General features: G+C 41.6%; 1 protein-coding gene across 1 annotated transcript; it reads left to right on the forward strand.

Moving 5' to 3' along the window:
- Positions 1-519: 519 nt before the first annotated feature.
- rpgra (retinitis pigmentosa GTPase regulator a) lies at positions 520-14,430 on the forward strand. Its single transcript, XM_061054648.1, has 17 exons — positions 520-701; positions 1,005-1,130; positions 1,214-1,306; positions 2,199-2,261; positions 2,390-2,548; positions 2,656-2,805; positions 2,894-3,052; positions 4,009-4,164; positions 4,874-4,998; positions 5,132-5,338; positions 6,438-6,930; positions 7,015-7,118; positions 10,206-11,198; positions 11,319-13,640; positions 13,752-13,811; positions 13,884-14,042; positions 14,136-14,430. Exons 1-17 carry the CDS (start codon positions 671-673, stop codon positions 14,409-14,411), a joined length of 5,676 nt encoding a protein of 1,891 aa, XP_060910631.1. The 5' UTR covers positions 520-670; the 3' UTR covers positions 14,412-14,430.
- Positions 14,431-17,236: the final 2,806 nt, after the last annotated feature.

Here is a 17,236-nt window from a genome sequence, read left to right on the forward strand (position 1 = left end):
TCTGCTCTCCAAGGGCTTTGGATAGTAAATATTTTATTATTATCTATGTAGTGGCTATTTGTCCAAAAACAAATAAAAAATCTAAATAAACTTACATCAAAAATAATCAGATGACCACTGATGCACCATGGGGGATGTGATGCAGGCAAAAGAAGTCCAATGTCCATGCAAGAGCTGCGGTATTTTGGTGGTTTATTTGAAGAAAGCAAACAAAAGAACAAAGATAATCATGTCTCCTGCTGCCTCTCATAGGCCCACCCAGGTGCATGCTGGTCCTCTACCTGCCTCTTACTTAAATAACCTCTGGTGCCCACAGTGTTACCCAAATACCTAACAAAAATACTAATGCAAAACTAAATTTACTAAACAAACAACTAGCAAAAATAAAATATTATCCAAAAATCTATTCTAAATAAAGAAAACGTGTAGAATAATTAAATAAACAACAACACTCAAATATTAGTAAAACACCAAAACTAATTCTAACAACAATTAAATAGCTCCAACAATCTATTTGATTGTATTTGTTTCTAACTGTGAACATCACTTTCATTGGGAAGCTGCTTCACTGCCTTCTTTAATCGCGCGCGTCTGTGACGTGTTCTTGATCCACCTGTCAGTCAGCACCGAGCTCCACGGAGAGCGAGGTGAGAGGGGAGCAGCCGTGGAGATGACGGGACAGAGAGATGAGGACATACCTGGTGAGAGTGTCTTCAGAACATGGCAGTTAGAAGCTCGTTGCACTTGTTTTATTCAAAGCACTTCCCATGTTATTAACGTGTTTCACAGGCTGTGTGTGTGTGTGTGTGTGTGTGTGTGTGTGTGTGTGTGGTAAACCTGAGGCTATTTCTGTCAGGCTGCTACTTAACTCGCTTGAGATGTGACAGCAGGTTGAGTCGGGATTTAGCCGGTGTTCAATTAGAGAAGTTGAGAAATTGGTGTTGCTTTTAAATCCTGCTTTTCCTGCAATTGATATAATAACAAATAAATGTATTTGTTATCAGAAACAGGAGCCATCTTCACCTTTGGAAAGAGCAGCTTTGCTGACAATGTGCCTGGTAAATTCTGGTTGAAAAATGATCATCCAGCGCAAGTGTCCTGTGGAGGAGAGCACACTGCTGTCATCACAGGTGCATGCTCAAAATGAATTATAATTGTGTTCAAATTAGAAACACTACTCTAACCTCATTTTCCATCATGATTTTGTCTGCAGAAAATGGCAGGCTGCTGATGTTTGGTGATAACACTTGGGGCCAACTTGGGCATGGATTGAAGCCTGCTGCCAACAAACCTGCCACAGTGAAAGGTAATTCTCTTCACACAGAGCACATCTTTAAATCACACAAGCTATAAAAACAGCTTTCAGGACCAATTCATTATATAATTATCTCAGATGGCTGACAACCCATAGCTAAGAATCCATTGCTCTTTCTCTGTCTAATGAGACGAAAGAAGACTGCCAGTTGCACAGACTCCCATAAAACAATGATATTGTTCATCCCATGAATTAATAATTAAGTGGTTATAAAATTTACACTTATTAACACTTTGAGTCAGAGACAAATTTCCTCGTGGGGACAATAAAGTGTATCGTATTGTAACACATATATAAAACATCGATGAGGAGGTTTCTATTGTTTAGATCAGGGGTTACTCAATCTTTTTTAGACCATGGACCCCTTTCAGGTGAGAATTTTTTTCCAAGGACCCCCCTCATTATCATAACGTTGATAAGCATGTATTAATATGTAATAATGTACTATGTAGTACTTTGCAAACGATAGAATTAGACTACATTTATTCTTTCCATGTAATTCATTTTATAAACTTTGAGAAAATGTTGGCTCTGAGGTGGTTTTTGTTTTGAGTTTTTTTATTTTATGTCACTGCTCACTATGAAGTGACCGACATGTCACGATTATATCAGAATTTATCGAAAGGCACAAACCTAAAGTGGGCGGGAGTGTTGGACAAAATAACTGATTTTATTGGTGCAAGAGGTCCCAGTTTGTAGATTTGCTTTTTACATGATATGGCACACTTTTACAATTCTTTGTAAATTATTCTGCGGACCCCCAAGCTATGGTTCGCGCACCCCTGGGTGTCCTCGGACCCCACTTTGAGAATCACTGGTTGAGATCATATTGAGATGAATTTGAGATCTTATTATATTTTACATTTTTGTGTTTCCATTTCAGCCTTAAAGAATGAGAAGGTGAAGCTTGTAGCTTGTGGGAGAGATCACACAATTGTCTGCACAGGTACAACGCTGCACACATAAGTTAATAATGACAAAATGACAGATGTTTCCTTGAGTGTAAAGGACTATTTATTGCCCGTCAGTGGCTGTTTACATTCTGAATTCAGGTTTTTATTTTATTTCTTTAAGGGCGTGGAAACGTGTATGCTGCTGGCAGTAACCAGGAGGGTCAGCTGGGTTTGGGTCACTGCAATAACTCGACATCCTTTCACTTGCTGCATCCCTTCTGTGACCACGCACCAATCAAAATGCTCTCTGCAGGATGCAATACCTCAGCTGCCTTAACAGGTTCAAACAGTGACAAGTCATAGTGTCAGAAAATCTCTGCTACAGCCAAGATCCTCATGATGTTTTTTTGTCTTTTCTCTCCACGCTGTTTGTGTGTGTGTTGGTAGAGGACGGAAGGCTGTTCATGTGGGGAGACAACTCTGCGGGTCAGATCGGTTTAGGAGATGAGGGGTTCTCAGCAGAACCCCGAGAGGTGGATGTAGGGGAAGACGTGCTGTGGGTCTCCTGTGGTTACCACCACTCAGCGTTTATCACAGGTACACCGCAGTCTCCTTCAGACCTTAAGATAACTTTAATGTAACTGATCTTTATAACAATGTTGTACTGTGATTTTCATTTTTTAAGTGACTGGAGATCTCTACACGTTCGGAGAGAGCGAGCATGGAAGGCTCGGTCTACAGGAGGAGCAGCTGGCCAATCACAGAGTCCCTCAGAGGGTGCAAGGGATTCTGGGCCGTGTGATCCAGGTGTCCTGTGGAGGGGAGCACACTGTGGCACTCACAGGTAAGTGCCCTAAGGTGTTGTGTGTAACCAACATACATTTTGTAAACTCACTCTGTACTTGTCAGCTTTGCAGCAGCCACTACAGTGAAAAGATGCAAAACCTTAATAACGATATTTAAGCGTTTTATGTCAACAATATACACAATATCATAAGGATTTCTCTAGAATTGACTCCATGCTTTGCTTTGAAAAACCATGCACCTTATTTTAACTACGCTGCTGCTAGAGTCCTCACCAAAACCAAGAAAATGGATCACATCAGTCCAGTTCTGAGGTCTTTACACTGGCTCCCAGTCTGTCAGAGATTTTTAAAATCCTGCTGCTGGTTTATAAAGCGCTTAAAGGTTTAGGGCCAAAATACATTAGTGACCTCCTGATTAATTAGGAACCATCCAGATTCAGGTCGTCTGGGACAGGTCTGCTCTCTGTCCCCAGAGTCAGAACCAAACACGGAGAAGCAGCGTTCAGTTTCTATGCTCCTTATATCTGGAACAAACTCCCAGAAAACTGCAGGTCTGCTGAAACTCTCAGCTCTTTTAAATCCAGGTTGAAGACTCACCTGTTTACAACCTTTCATTAAACAGCTTTAATAAGATTTTAAACTTTAACTCTGCACTGTAACTTTTAACTCTTTTAATTAATTTCATTTGAATTATTTTTATTTGAACATATTTTCAGATTTAATAATTTCAGTGATTTTTTAATTTTCTATTTTAATGTTTCTTTTCCTTCCTCTGTCATGATGCTTTTGAATTGCCTTGTTGTTGAAATGTGCGACATAAATAAACTTGCCTCGCCTTGCTAATTGTAGTGACGGGTGAAGTGTTCAGATCATGTAGCACAAGTAGAGATGGCTCCCTTTCAGGACTAAGAGAGCGTTGTGCCCACATCCATCAGACTCATCAATGGCTGATCTATTTTTTTATTTTTTATAACTCCTGTTTTTTCTGTGCCAGAGGAGAGCGTGTACACATTCGGGAGGGGTCATCACGGTCAGCTGGGCCACGGAACGTTTCAGTTTGAAGCTGATTTGCCAAAAACACTCGAGCACTTTTATGACAGTAGCATCAAGCACATCGCCTGTGGAGAGAACCACACCGCTGTCATCACAGGTAAGAAACAAGTCGTTTGAGTCATTCTTATATGATAGTCTTTTAATATTTCTTATACTATATCATGACAATAAAGTGTTGTTTTTTAGTTGGAATAATTTCATCATGATGTTTTTTCAGATTTAGTCAAATGTCCTGTCGAAATCCATTCAACTCCCACTAACAGCACAGTGCCGTAGTTGCAGCATAGGAGGAGTAAACATTGCAGTAGTGCAGCAGTGATTGAATTCATTCAACCTTTATTTATACTCGAAATATCATTGAGGGACCACCCTCATTTACAATGACATCGAGTCATTACAGAAATAATAAAAAAAAACAGACATTAAATCAAAACGAAAAACAGGAGACAGATAAAAACAAGACTCCTAAAATCAGTCTAAAATGTACTAAGATAATTAAGCGAGGACAAAACTGCACTAAATGAACACACTTATGTAAAACAGTTACAAACAGAGGTTGGGAGGATTCAAATTCAGGTTTCTAAAATGCCCAAAATGTAAAAGTTAATTTCCCTCAAGAAGATGCTGCATGTTGTTCCAAGAGTCCGGTGCAGAATAAGAAAAAGCAGATTTTCCCAGTTTACGATCTGACTCGAGGAACATTCACCAGTAAACGTTTTGAGGAACGTGTGTGGTAACGCCCAGTCGAGAGATGTATGAGTTCTGTCAGGTATGAGTATAGTCTCGTTCTACTTCCTGACTCACAGACGATGGGCTCCTCTACACGTTTGGTGATGGTCGACATGGAAAACTGGGGATAGGAGAGGAGAACTTTTTCAACCGGTTCAGCCCGACACTCTGCACACGCTTCCTCAAGTACAACGTTCAGTCAGTAAGTTCATGTGATTAAAAGAGAAAAAAACAACTTATTCAAGTTCACCTCCCAAGCAGTGTATTCTGTTTTCAAGAAGAGCGAGCAAAATCAAACACTTCATGATGAAGTGCCTGTGTTTTCTCTCATGCAGGTGTCCTGTGGTGGTAACCACATGTTGGTACTGGCCGCACTCAGACCGCCAGAGAGCCGAGAGGACGACCTGGAGAAGGACGTCACAAATTCAGAGAACTTTTGGGAGTCGAGATACACAGATATTCTCCTTCTTGAGACTTTGATTGACCCTAATACAGTAGTCCCACGTCCAGCCGTCACTGCTCGAGCCCGCCACCGAGAAAAAGTAAGAACCTACACTTTGCTTTTTAATTTTTTAGATGAAAAAAAAAACAGGTTCTTAAAAGACCTCTGAAATCGAATAGTTCTGAATTTTAACTAGAAAGTTGCGTAAGTGATTTTACTTCAGAAAACAGCATGCATGAGGTCTTTAAGTTTTCTAAATGGTTTTCTATCTATTTGAAAAATGACTGAAATGATTCACAAGTTATCAAAACATTTGTCAAATGATTTCTTTTAGAGATTCCTTTGCAGGAAAAAAAGGTCATTAGCTGAAATAATAAGACATACGTTGGTATACTTTTTTATTTGGACTCAGTTCACACTGATTTAATGAATTTTATCTGTAGGAATTTATGTTTAAAGGCTTTATATGCGATTTCTTGATCCAGCAGATGTCGCCCTTGAGCACCAGCATGAAACCAAAACAACTCGCGCTGCATTGTTGTGTTAGCATGCTAATGCTAGCGATCTTTATTATGCTCGTATCTTCACACTGCATGTACATTTACCTGAAATGAGCGTGATCTAGAAACACAGTTAAGCAGTGAGTACAGTATGTTATTCTTCTTTTCTCTAGTCCCTCAATTAAACAACTTTTATACACGAGGGGAGGAGTCAGCCGGCCGTCCGGGCGATGTAAACAAACTGAAGATAGGACTCTGAAAACTCTGAAAACATCACAGACAGTGGGACTCGGGTGTTACACCCATTGTAGACAGTCATGACTCACAGAGTTATTTTCAGAGGATATACTTGATTTATACATTTAAGTGTGAAAGATCACATAGAAAGACTTTAATTCTGATAAATAACTTCAGGTAATTACTACTTTTATATCATACTGTCATACTTTACAAAATTTTCTTCAATGTGGTATTCAACGTTGTCAATACAATCTTCAATGTCACCTAAAGAAACCTGAGAAAAGTTTTTTCATTAAAAGTTAGTTTACTGTAATAGCTGTCTAACTACACTAGGGGGCAGTGTTTCACCACGCTGTAGCTCCACTGTAGTTTCTTTACCTTACTGAATGGGGGAGCTCCATAGCCATACTTAAAACCTTCACATTAAAAGTATTTCCTTTTTTCTCTCTTGTGTTTCAGTGGAGCTCTTTAGAGCTGTTTGGGGAAATGTTTCAGAACCTCCCACGTCTGAATTCTGACTTCCTCAACACCTCCTGGCAAGCATCGAGAAATATCCCAACCCCTAAAACCCTTTCAACAAAAACCACCCCTTCATCGTCCCCAAGGCCAAAATCAGTCGCAACACAAAGCCCGGTTTTATCCTCTAAGCCTTCGAGCCCCCGGCCTCTATCATCAGACATACTACAGAGTAAATCCTCAAAAGCTGCTTCCTCCAGGTCTAAATCCAAAGAGTTGCCTTCACCATTACTCTCACCCAAGTCTATAACTAAACAGAGACCTTACATCCCAGTTACTCCTAGAAAGACTGCAAAACAGCCCGCTGGAAAGGCCTTAATTGAAAAATCCTTATCACCTCTATCACCCGCGGAGCCTAGTCTCCCCTCCAGACCCTCTAGTGATATCTCAAATAAAGATCTCAGTGACGACGGGCACTCTGTCGCACTAGAATCAGGTAATCTAAACTTCTTATTTTAACTGTAATGGTAGATACTCTGGAAAGCTGTTTCACCTGGATGTTGTCTGGGTTTTTTTTCAGAGGGAGAAACGCTTCAGAAACATGACGACACTGAAGATGTGGAGGAAAATATCCCAGAAGAAGAAGAAGAAGAAGAAGTTGAGCCGGACTTTTTGCCAAATATGGTGAGAGAGAAAATCATATTAATGCCTTCTTGTGCAATGGTTTGACTTGATTAAGTGTAGAAATGTAATTTAATTCATGTCATTAACACAGAGTCAGTTATTTCCTCTCTCGGCTCCTTTTGGTTTGTGGCTTAGATTATGTGCACTCCAGGGCAGGAAACAGCAACGTAGAGCACTCACTGAGTTTTCCAGGAAATGTGCATAGCTCAGCATACATACCGTACTGTATGTGTGTGTTTGTGTCTGTGTGTGTGTGTGTGTGTGTGTGTGTGGAAGGGGGAGGGATGTTTTCCACTGGTTGTAATGCTTAGGTGGAAAAACAGTATTTAATGTTTTTTTTCTCTTATTTCTCTTATCATGTCTATTTCACTTTTTGAAGAATGTGTAATGGTTTCCTTTAAGCAGATTCATCAAAAACACACATAGGTACACAAACACAAACAAACACACACACACACACACACACACACACACACACGCAACAACACTTTGAGAGACGTCGGCAGGAATCTTTCCACATCTCATCAGGGTTTTCACAGGCGGTGATGAAGCAAAGCTGTGAAAGAGTCTCCAGGGTTGTTGTGTGTCATCGTACAACATGTGGTCTGCAGTAACCCTGTGTCTGCTGGTTGTAATGTTAAATGAGTGTGTGACTGTATGTTCATTCATGTAGAGTAATGGGATAAGTATTCAGAGCTCTACTTAAGAGTAACATCAGCAAAATGTAAAAAAAAAAATAGTAACAGAACTCATTCTGCAGATTGAAGTTATACTTCTGCTTGTAATGCTTAAAAAAAGAGCTTCTGATGAAAAAGATGTCAGGGTATAGAGCTTCAATGTATTAATTAAATCTTAATTCTAAAAGTGATAATACTATTATAAATGTATACTGGTTTCACATCACAATATTTCCCTCTGAAATAAAATTAAGTTAATTTCAAACCTTTATTTAAGCCTCGAAAATCATTGAGGTTTCCCTCATTTACAATGATGTTGAGATACAGATAAAAAAAAAAAATAAAAAAAAAAAAAGGGCACAAATAAAACAATAAAGACAGGTCAGGATAATTCTCATTACAAACAATTACACACTGTGGTAAAGTGGTTTGAGTCTTAACATGCCTATGAGAAACAAGAGTGTCAATCTTGAGACAGTGTTGTAAATTGTTCCACATTTTTGGAGCTAAGAAGCTAAAAGCGGATTTTCCAAGTTCAGAGTAAACCCGCGGGACTTGGAGCTATAGACGGTCAGTAGAGCGAGTGTGGTAGGGCCGGATGGTCCAGTTCAGCAGAGATGTTGTATAAGATGGTATACATCCAATAACGGATTCATAAATAAATGTGATGTGATTATCACGTCTCTGTGACAGAGAAGACCATCCAACTTTGCTATAGAGAATACAACGATGAGTGTTAAAGAGGTCTCCGGTTCTGAATCTAAGAGCAGAGTGATAAACTGAATCTAGGGTTTTAAGAGTGGAAGCAGAGGCGTGTCTACAGATGGTATCAAGCACTGACATAAAGACAGCTTCAACGATACGTTTCCTACAATCAGGAGGGAAGTTAGCTCTGTTTCTGTACAGAAACTCAAGTTTCTGCCGAAGTTTGCCAGTGAGATTTTCCACATGATGTTTAAAAGTAAAAGATTCGTCAAGCCAAATCCCAAGATATTTATACACTCTGACCCTTTCAATACTGCTGCCATTGAGTGTGAATAATTGTAGACTGTTAAAAACAATATCTCTGGCTTTTGAGAAGATCATGTACTTGGTTTTACTGGCATTTTTTGACCAGTCTTAAGCCGATAAATGCCACCTGCAAAGTATTAAAAGCACATTGCAGTTTCTCTACAGCAAGCTGTACAGACTCAGTGGAACAATGCAATACAATATCGTCCGTGTAAAGATGAATGTCACAGTCCATGATAGACAAAACAACAAGATTATAAATAATATAGGGCCCAGAACTGACCCTTGTGGAACGCCTTTTGTTAATGACAGAAATGCAGACCGAAAAGTTCCAGCCTTTACACACTGTGATCTATCAGTATCGTATGAGAGAGAAAAGTCCAATGATTTTAAACGCTTTGTTCAAGTACAGATACTTTCTAAGTTGCAGTCATTTAGTAAAACAGAGTTAGCATACCTTTCCCCACTGCTCATATGTGTGTTGGTTTACAGTGGGCTCTTGTGTGTTACAAGATCTATTTCAGTGAATACCGAGGTAATTAGGTAGGTTCAATGCATGAGATGATTGCATTTGAATAAATCAAGTTTGCCATGTTCAAAACAATGTTTATACATACATACATACATACAAAAACATCAATTAGAACATTTATTGTTTCAGGAAGGCTGCTGCAACAGTGACATTTAAAAAAAGCTGTTTTCACATCACATCTTGCCGAGACCCTTTGAACCATCAGCTGTTCATCGACAGTGCAGATGGAAAATTATTCTTCATTTTCTCTATTCTTCAAGCATGACCAAAGCTTTCACCTCCCACCTAAATCTGTGATATGTTATGTGTTACCCACATGCACATATGTTAAATTCTATTTAAACATTTCCACTATTGCCACATAAAAAATGTCCATGCTTTAAAGGCTTTATATGCGTTTTTCACACTTAAATGTAATATAAATCAAGTATCTCCTCTGAAAATAACTCTGTGAGTCATGACTGTCTACAATGGGTGTAACACCCGAGTCCCACTGTCTGTGATGTTTTCAGAGTTTTCAGAGTCCTATCTTCAGTTTGTTTACATCGCCGGGACGGCCGGCTGACTCCTCCCCTCGTGTATAAAAGTTGTTTAATTGAGGGACTAGAGAAAAGAAGAATAACATACTGTACTCACTGCTTAACTGTGTTTCTAGATCACGCTCATTTCAGGTAAATTTACATGCAGTGTGACGATACGAGCATAATAAAGATCGCTAGCATTAGCATGCTAACACAACAATGCAGCGCAAGTTGTTTTGGTTTCATGCTGGTGCTCAAGGGCAACATCTGCTGGATCAAAAAAATTGCATATAAAGCCATTAACATCTGACAATATGTCTGTTTTTTTTCTCCTGTGATTTTATAGGAAAAGAAGAAGGGCCGAGCTCTCAGAAGAACAACTGTGGAACAATCTAACGGGAAGGCCGAACAGAATTCTCACAAGGCATTACCCACAGAGCTCTTAAGAGGCTCCAGCTTCTCAAAGAGAGACGTGTCTCCTCTGAAGAGCCCAAAGAGTCCCAGAAGCCCCAAAGTCACATCCAAGGGAAAGAAGGACATTCCCAAGCGGTCCAATAAAATAAAAAATCACGACGAGGGGCAACCTCTAAAGGGATCGCCCCGATTTAAACCCCTCAAACGTGATGAGAGCAAATTATTAGAATCAAGCCAAAAGTCTCCCCAATTAGTCCAGAAGACACTTACAGAAGCCCGGCAGAGACTGACTGAACTGAAGGAAGATAGCAAGAAAGAAAAAAAAACTTTAAAGAAGGCTTCTATTGGGACGCACAAAAATGAAAAAACTAAATCACCAGCCTGCGACCAGACCTCTCCTGCTATCAAGGTCACAAAAGTAGATGAAATGACCAGCTTGTCTGTTCAAAGTGGAAGTCCGACATCAGCAGGAAACGTTTTAAAGGAAGATTTAGAAACCAGTGACGTCAAACATGTCGAGGCGGAGATGCAACAGGAGGCCAAGTCGGTCCAATCGACTCCAATAAAAGAGTTACACGTTGTAAAAACGGCAGTGAGAAAAGATCAAAGTAAAAGACCACCACTGGAAAATAACGCAACACCTGTCACTTCACCTGCTCGGCAGCCTGGGAAATCAAAAAGTGTTAAATCTACACCTGTGAAAAGGAAACCCAGAGGAGACAGTTCCACACCAGTCAAAAAGATCAGCACATTTGCAGAAGACGCTTCAGAAAAAGAGAGTAAACGCAAAGGAAAAGCTGGTTTTAATGAGTTAGAGAACACATCTCAGAGAATGAAGGGCAGAGCTGCAGATAAGCCGAAGCTATCTGATGGTGACGGTGTTAAAGATGAGATCAAAAAGAAGACGAAAGACTCTAAAGTGAAGGCAAAAACAAAACCAGTAGAAGAAGAGGGAGCTGAAAACAAAGAAGATGGTGGAGACTCTAAGGATAATAAGAGGGTCAAGTCAAGGAACGAGCAAACTAAGCATTCCAGCCAGCTGCAGGATTCACCTTTTGAAGCTCGCAGTGATTCCATATCCTCACAAAACCCCGAGAGGAAAGAGGTGGTTTCCGTCCGGGGTGCCAAATCCCTGCCAGGCCCTGAACCGGCTGAAAGGGAGCCGCAGGTGTCTGAAACAGAAAGAGAAGCAGAGAAGCCGAGGTTTGGGGAAATCCTGAGTACGGCAGCCACTCTTATCCCCGTTGTTGGGATCGCCGGTGCAGCTGCTGGGATGCTGAGCGAGGCAGTGACAAGCGTAGCGGGCTTCCAGTCCGACCGGGATACAGACGCACCGATACCAACGACAACACCCAGTCGGATGAAGCAGTTCACAAAGCAAAGTGCAATCACACAGCCTTCCCTTTCCTCGACATTGTCACACTTTTCTTCAGCGGAAGAAAGCACAAAGAAAGACGTTCAGGTAAGCCTACAGTCAGAGTCTAAGGATGATGAAGATGAAGATGAAGAGACTCAGCATGAGTCAGAAGAAAAGCTGGAGGAAAGTGATGTTTTAGAGATGGTCAACTCAAAAAACGAGGGGGAGAACAGTGATGGAGACGTTGAGACTTCCCAGCAGGAACATGAAGAAGTGAAGTCCTACAAGCCTTCAGAAGATGATGATGAAGATACTGAAGATGACGAGGGAGCGAGTGGAAGCGTTGTGGAAAACAAAGCGGGAGAAGAGGAGGAGGAAAGTGGAATCAGCAAAGAAATAGAAGAGGAAAAGGAGGATGTTTCTGGAGAGGAGGAAGAAGGAGATAAGGGAACTGCAGAGGAAGATGGGGAGGAGGAAACAGGCTCCAGCAACGAGGAAGAAGAAGACGAAGGAAGTGTGATGAAGAGTGATGTTACAGAGGCCGAGGAAGAGGAGGAGGAGGAGGAGGAGGATAGAGAGAGCAGAGAGGATACTGGTGAGGAAGGGAGTGACTCTGAGGTTAGTGAAGCAGCAGAGGAGGAGGGAGGTGAAGAGGAAGAAAGTGTTGGGGGTGAGGAAGACGAAGATGAAAGTCTAGAAGAATCAGGAAGTGTAGCTCAGACAGAGGAGGAGGAGGGCGAGGAGGAGGAGGCTGCAGAGTCTTTTCTTGAAGATGAGGATAACGAGGAAGAGGAAGAAAATGAGGATGAAGCAGAGGACGAGGGTGAAACTGAGGAAGAGAAAGATGAGCAAGACTCCACCGAAAGTGAGGAGGAGGAGGAGGAGGAGGAAGATTCAGTAGAAGATAGTGAAGAATCTGACGAGAGCAAGGAAGCTGAAGAGGAGAAGCGGGATGAAACGAGTCCTGAAAATGAGGAAGAGGAAGAAGAAAACAGCGGGGATGAAGAGGAGGAAAAGACTGATGATGAAAATGAAGAGGAGGATGAAGAGGGTGAGGGAGAAGCATCTTCAGATGAAAGGAAAGAGGACAATGACACTTCAGACGATGAAGGAGAAGAAGAAGAAGAGGGGAATGAGGATGAGGTGGAAGAGGAGGAAGAGGAAGCTGAAGAGCAAGATGAAGGTGAAGACGAGGAAGCAGAAGATGATGACAAAGAAGAGACTGAAAGTGAAGAGGAGGAAGGAAAAGAGAGAAGTGTTGATGAAAGTGTGGTAGAAGCGAGCGATGATGAGGAAGAAGAGGAGGAAGGGGGTGAAGAAGAGGAAGGAAAAGAGAGAAGTGTTGATGAAAGTGTGGTAGAAGCGAGTGATGATGAGGAAGAAGAGGAGGAAGGGGGTGAAGAAGAGGAAGGAAAAGAGAGAAGTGTTGATGAAAGTGTGGTAGAAGCGAGTGATGATGAGGAAGAAGAGGAGGAAGGGGGTGAAGAAGAGGAAGACGAGGAGGATAAAAATCAGAGAGAAAAAACAAAACAGGATCGAATAATGGGAAAGAAAGATAATGATGCTGAGGAAGCTGAAGATGAGAGTGAGGAAGAAGCTGATGAAGAAGAAGAGGAGGAGGAGGGGGAGGAAGGGGCAGATGAGGAAGAGGAGGATGAAACAAAGAAGGAGATGAAACTCAGTAATCAAAGAGGAAAAACAAAACAGGATCGAAAGAATGATTCTGAAAAAGACGAAAGTGAAGCTGAGTCTGATGGAGGAGAAGAAGAGGAAGAGGGGAGTGAGGAAGAAGCTGGTGAAGAAGAGGAGGAGGGGGAGGAAGAGGCAGCTGAGGAAGATGAGAATGAAAAGAATATTAAGCCAAAGAAGGAGATGAAACTCGCTAATCAAAGGGGGAAAACAAAACAGGATCAAAAGAATGAATCTGAAAAAGAAGAAAGTGAAGATGAGGCTGATGGAGGAGAAGAAGAGGAAGAGGAGAGTGAGGAAGAAGCTGGTGAAGAGGAGGAGGGGGAGGAAGAAGCTGGTGAAGAGGAGGAGGGGGAGAGGGAGGAAGAAGCTGGTGAAGAGGAGGAGGGGGAGGGGGAGGTAGAAGCTGGTGAAGAGGAGGAGGGGGAGGGGGAGGAAGAAGCTGGTGAAGAGGAGGAGGGGGAGGAAGAGGCAGATGAGGAAGATGAGGAAGTTGAGAATGAAAAGAATATTAAGCCAAAGAAGGAGATGAAACTCGCTAATCAAAGGGGGAAAACAAAACAGGATCAAAAGAATGATTCTGAAAAAGATGAAAGTGAAGACGAGGCTGATGAAGAAGGAGAAGAAGAGGGAGAAGAGAGTGAGGAAGAAGCTGGTGAAGAGGAAGAGGAGAGTGAGGAAGAAGCTGGTGAAGAAGAAGATGAGGGGGAGGGGGAGGAAGAGGAGAATGAAACAAATATTAAGCCAAAGAAGGAGATGAGAGGAAAAACAAAACAGGATCAAAAAAATGATTCTGATAAAGATGGAAGTGAAGATGAGTCTGATGAAGAAGAAGAAGAAGAAGAAGAAGAGGAGAGTGAGGAAGAAGCTGGTGAAGAGGAAGAGGAGAGTGAGGAAGAAGAAGAAGAAGAAGAGGAAAAGCCAAAATTACCAATATCAAAAAAGGGAGTTAAACAGAAGTCTCCTGCTACAGACAGGAAAGAGAAGCAACAGAAAGAGAAACCAAAACCAGCTCCGAGGACGAAGAAGAAACCCGATGACCCTAAACAGTTCTGGAACGACGTGCTGCCACAGTACCTCGATCTTGAGTGACATCTTTAGTACCTTGACGTCTCTTTGTGCCCTGAACAGATGGAATATCTTTTAGTACATGGACCTGCAGTGAAGTATTTTAGTACCTCAACCTACAGCGATGTATTTTAGTACCTCAACCTGCAGCGATGTATTTTAGGACCTCAACCTACAGCGATGTATTTTAGTACCTCAACCGGCAGCGATGTATTTTAGGACCTCAACCTGCAGCGATGTATTTTAGGACCTCAACCTGCAGCGATGTATTTTAGGACCTCAACCTGCAGCGATGTATTTTAGGACCTCAAGGGGAAAGGGGAAAATGTATTTTAGTACCTCAATCTGCAGTGATGTATTTCAGTACCTCAACCTGCAGCGATGTATTTCAGTACCTCAACCTGCAGCGATGTATTTTAGGACCTCAACCTGCAGCGATGTATTTTAGGACCTCAATCTACAGAGATGTATTTTAGTACCTCAACCGGCAGCAATGTATTTTAGGACCTCAACCTGCAGCGATGTATTTTAGGACCTCAAGGGGAAAGGGGAAAATGTATTTTAGTACCTCAATCTGCAGTGATGTATTTTAGGACCTCAACCTGCAGCGATGTATTTTAGGACCTCAACCTGCAGCGATGTATTTTAGGACCTCAAGGGGAAAGGGGAAAATGTATTTTAGTACCTCAATCTGCAGTGATGTATTTTAGGACCTCAACCTTCAGCGATGTATTTCAGTACCTCAACCTGCAGCGATGTATTTTAGTACCTCAACCGACAGCGATGCAGTTTAGTACCTCAACCTGCAGCGATGTATTTTAGTACCTCAACCGACAGCGATGCAGTTTAGTACCTCAACCTGCAGAGATGTATTTTAGTACCTCAACCGACAGCGATGTATTTAAGTACCTCAACCTGCAGCGATGTATTTCAGTACCTCAACCTGCAGCGATGTATTTTAGTACCTCAACCGACAAGCGATGCATTTAAGTACCTCAACCTGCAGCAATGTATTTTAGTACCTCAACCTGCAGCGATGCATTTAAGTACCTCAACCTGCAGCGATGTATTTTAGTACCTCAACCTGCAGCGATGCATTTAAGTACCTCAACCTGCAGCGATGTATTTTAGTACCTCAACCTGCAGCGATGCATTTAAGTACCTCAACCGACAGCAATGTATTTAAGTACCTCAACCTGCAGCGATGTATTTAAGTACCTCAACCGACAGCAATGTATTTAAGTACCTCAACCTGCAGCGATGTATTTTAGTACCTCAACCTGCAGCGAGGTATTTCAGTACCTCAACCTGCAGCGATGTATTTTAGTACCTCAACCTGCAGCGATGTATTTTAGTACCTCAACCTGCAGCAATGTATTTTAGTACCTCAACCGACAGCGATGTATTTAAGTACCTCAACCTGCAGCGATGTATTTTAGTACCTCAACCTGCAGCGATGTATTTTAGTACCTCAACCTGCAGCGATGTATTTTAGTACCTCAACCTGCAGCGATGTATTTTAGTACCTCAACCTGCAGCGAGGTATTTCAGTACCTCAACCTGCAGCGATGTATTTTAGTACCTCAACCTGCAGCAAGGTATTTTAGTACCTCAACCTGCAGCGATGTATTTTAGTACCTCAACCTGCAGCGATGTATTTTAGTACCACCACAGGTTGTTGCATCTTTTTGAACCACATCCTCTAGTGAAGTCATTTATTTCCTCAGCCTCTAGTGACGTCTTTGAGTAACTTCATCTGCATTGAATTATTTTAGAACCTGGCCTCCCAGTGACGTCTTTTTGTACCTGGACCTGCAGGAAATCTTTCACTACCTGGACCTGCAGTGACATATTTTAGTAAATTGACCAACAAGAACATCTTATAGTTCCTCCACCTGGATGACGTCTTTTAGAACCGTGATCTGCTTTTTGCACTTGACCGTCAGTGAATTTAAATTTGCATTTCATTTTGGTAAAGCAAATTAGTAGTTTGTTCTGTTTTTCATGGGACTGATCTGAAGTAAGGAAAGTACATAATATCACCAGACTTATATATTAAATATGTAAAGGGTGTTGACAGTTGATCACAAAATGTAATTGTAATCTTCTCCCTCTCTGTATCTTTGTTTCCCCGACTCATTTGATTTGTTTGTGATTGTGTTGGTGCTCTCATATAAGAATTTATATTTGTATTGCTGAGAGAGTGCCTTGTGTCTGCCCACATATTGTCAGCTTTGAGTGCCGTAAGGGTGATAATTCTCTGTCCGAGACCTCAGCATGACCTGCAGTAGTCAGATGTTTAGATTGTACACTGCACCAATTTCAACCTCCATAAATGTTGCTCGGGGATTTTCACTCTCTTTATGGGGACAAACCTGCAGTAATTTCATACTGTGTTGAGTTTAATGTGTCTTAAGGTAGGAGGGAATTTTACTGTTGGATCAAAAAACAATGCTTTTAAAGGCTTAAAGCTTTATAAGTAAAAAATATATTTAGTGAAAAGATAACCTTAATCCAAACCATCGGCTGTGACTCTGCATCAGAGTGTCAGGGCAGTCCTCAGAGTCTTTTAACTCTTTCCTCACATGACCTCAAAGAGTCAATTCAACGGTCTGCTGAACCCACATATAATTACAGCTCAGGAGATTCCCCTTGCAGCCGCTTCACCGCACACCGCCCTTTCCTGTTTGCTGTCAAGATAAAGAACACTTCGACACCTTCATGTGTGGACTCGCCTCCTCGCACACTTCCCAGGGTCTGAAAACCAGACCTCAAGCGTGTGCAGGAGAAAACCCTGGTTAGTCTTCCAGCAGCTCACCCTGTTCTCCCTCTGTGAGCATCCGTGTGTT

This window comes from Labrus mixtus, chromosome 13 (genome assembly GCF_963584025.1).
Source record: "Labrus mixtus chromosome 13, fLabMix1.1, whole genome shotgun sequence".
In the NCBI taxonomy this organism is placed as follows: Eukaryota; Metazoa; Chordata; class Actinopteri; order Labriformes; family Labridae; genus Labrus; species Labrus mixtus.

What these genes read in the sequence shown, in the direction of transcription:
- rpgra (XM_061054648.1), top strand. Translation starts at nt 671, where the DNA reads ATGACGGGACAGAGAGATGAGGACATACCTG. An exon ending in GAGAGATGAGGACATACCTG is followed by an intron (nt 702 to 1,004) that starts GTGAGAGTGTCT and finishes ATTTGTTATCAG; the next exon opens with AAACAGGAGCCATCTTCACC. An exon ending in TCACACAATTGTCTGCACAG is followed by an intron (nt 2,262 to 2,389) that starts GTACAACGCTGC and finishes TATTTCTTTAAG; the next exon opens with GGCGTGGAAACGTGTATGCT.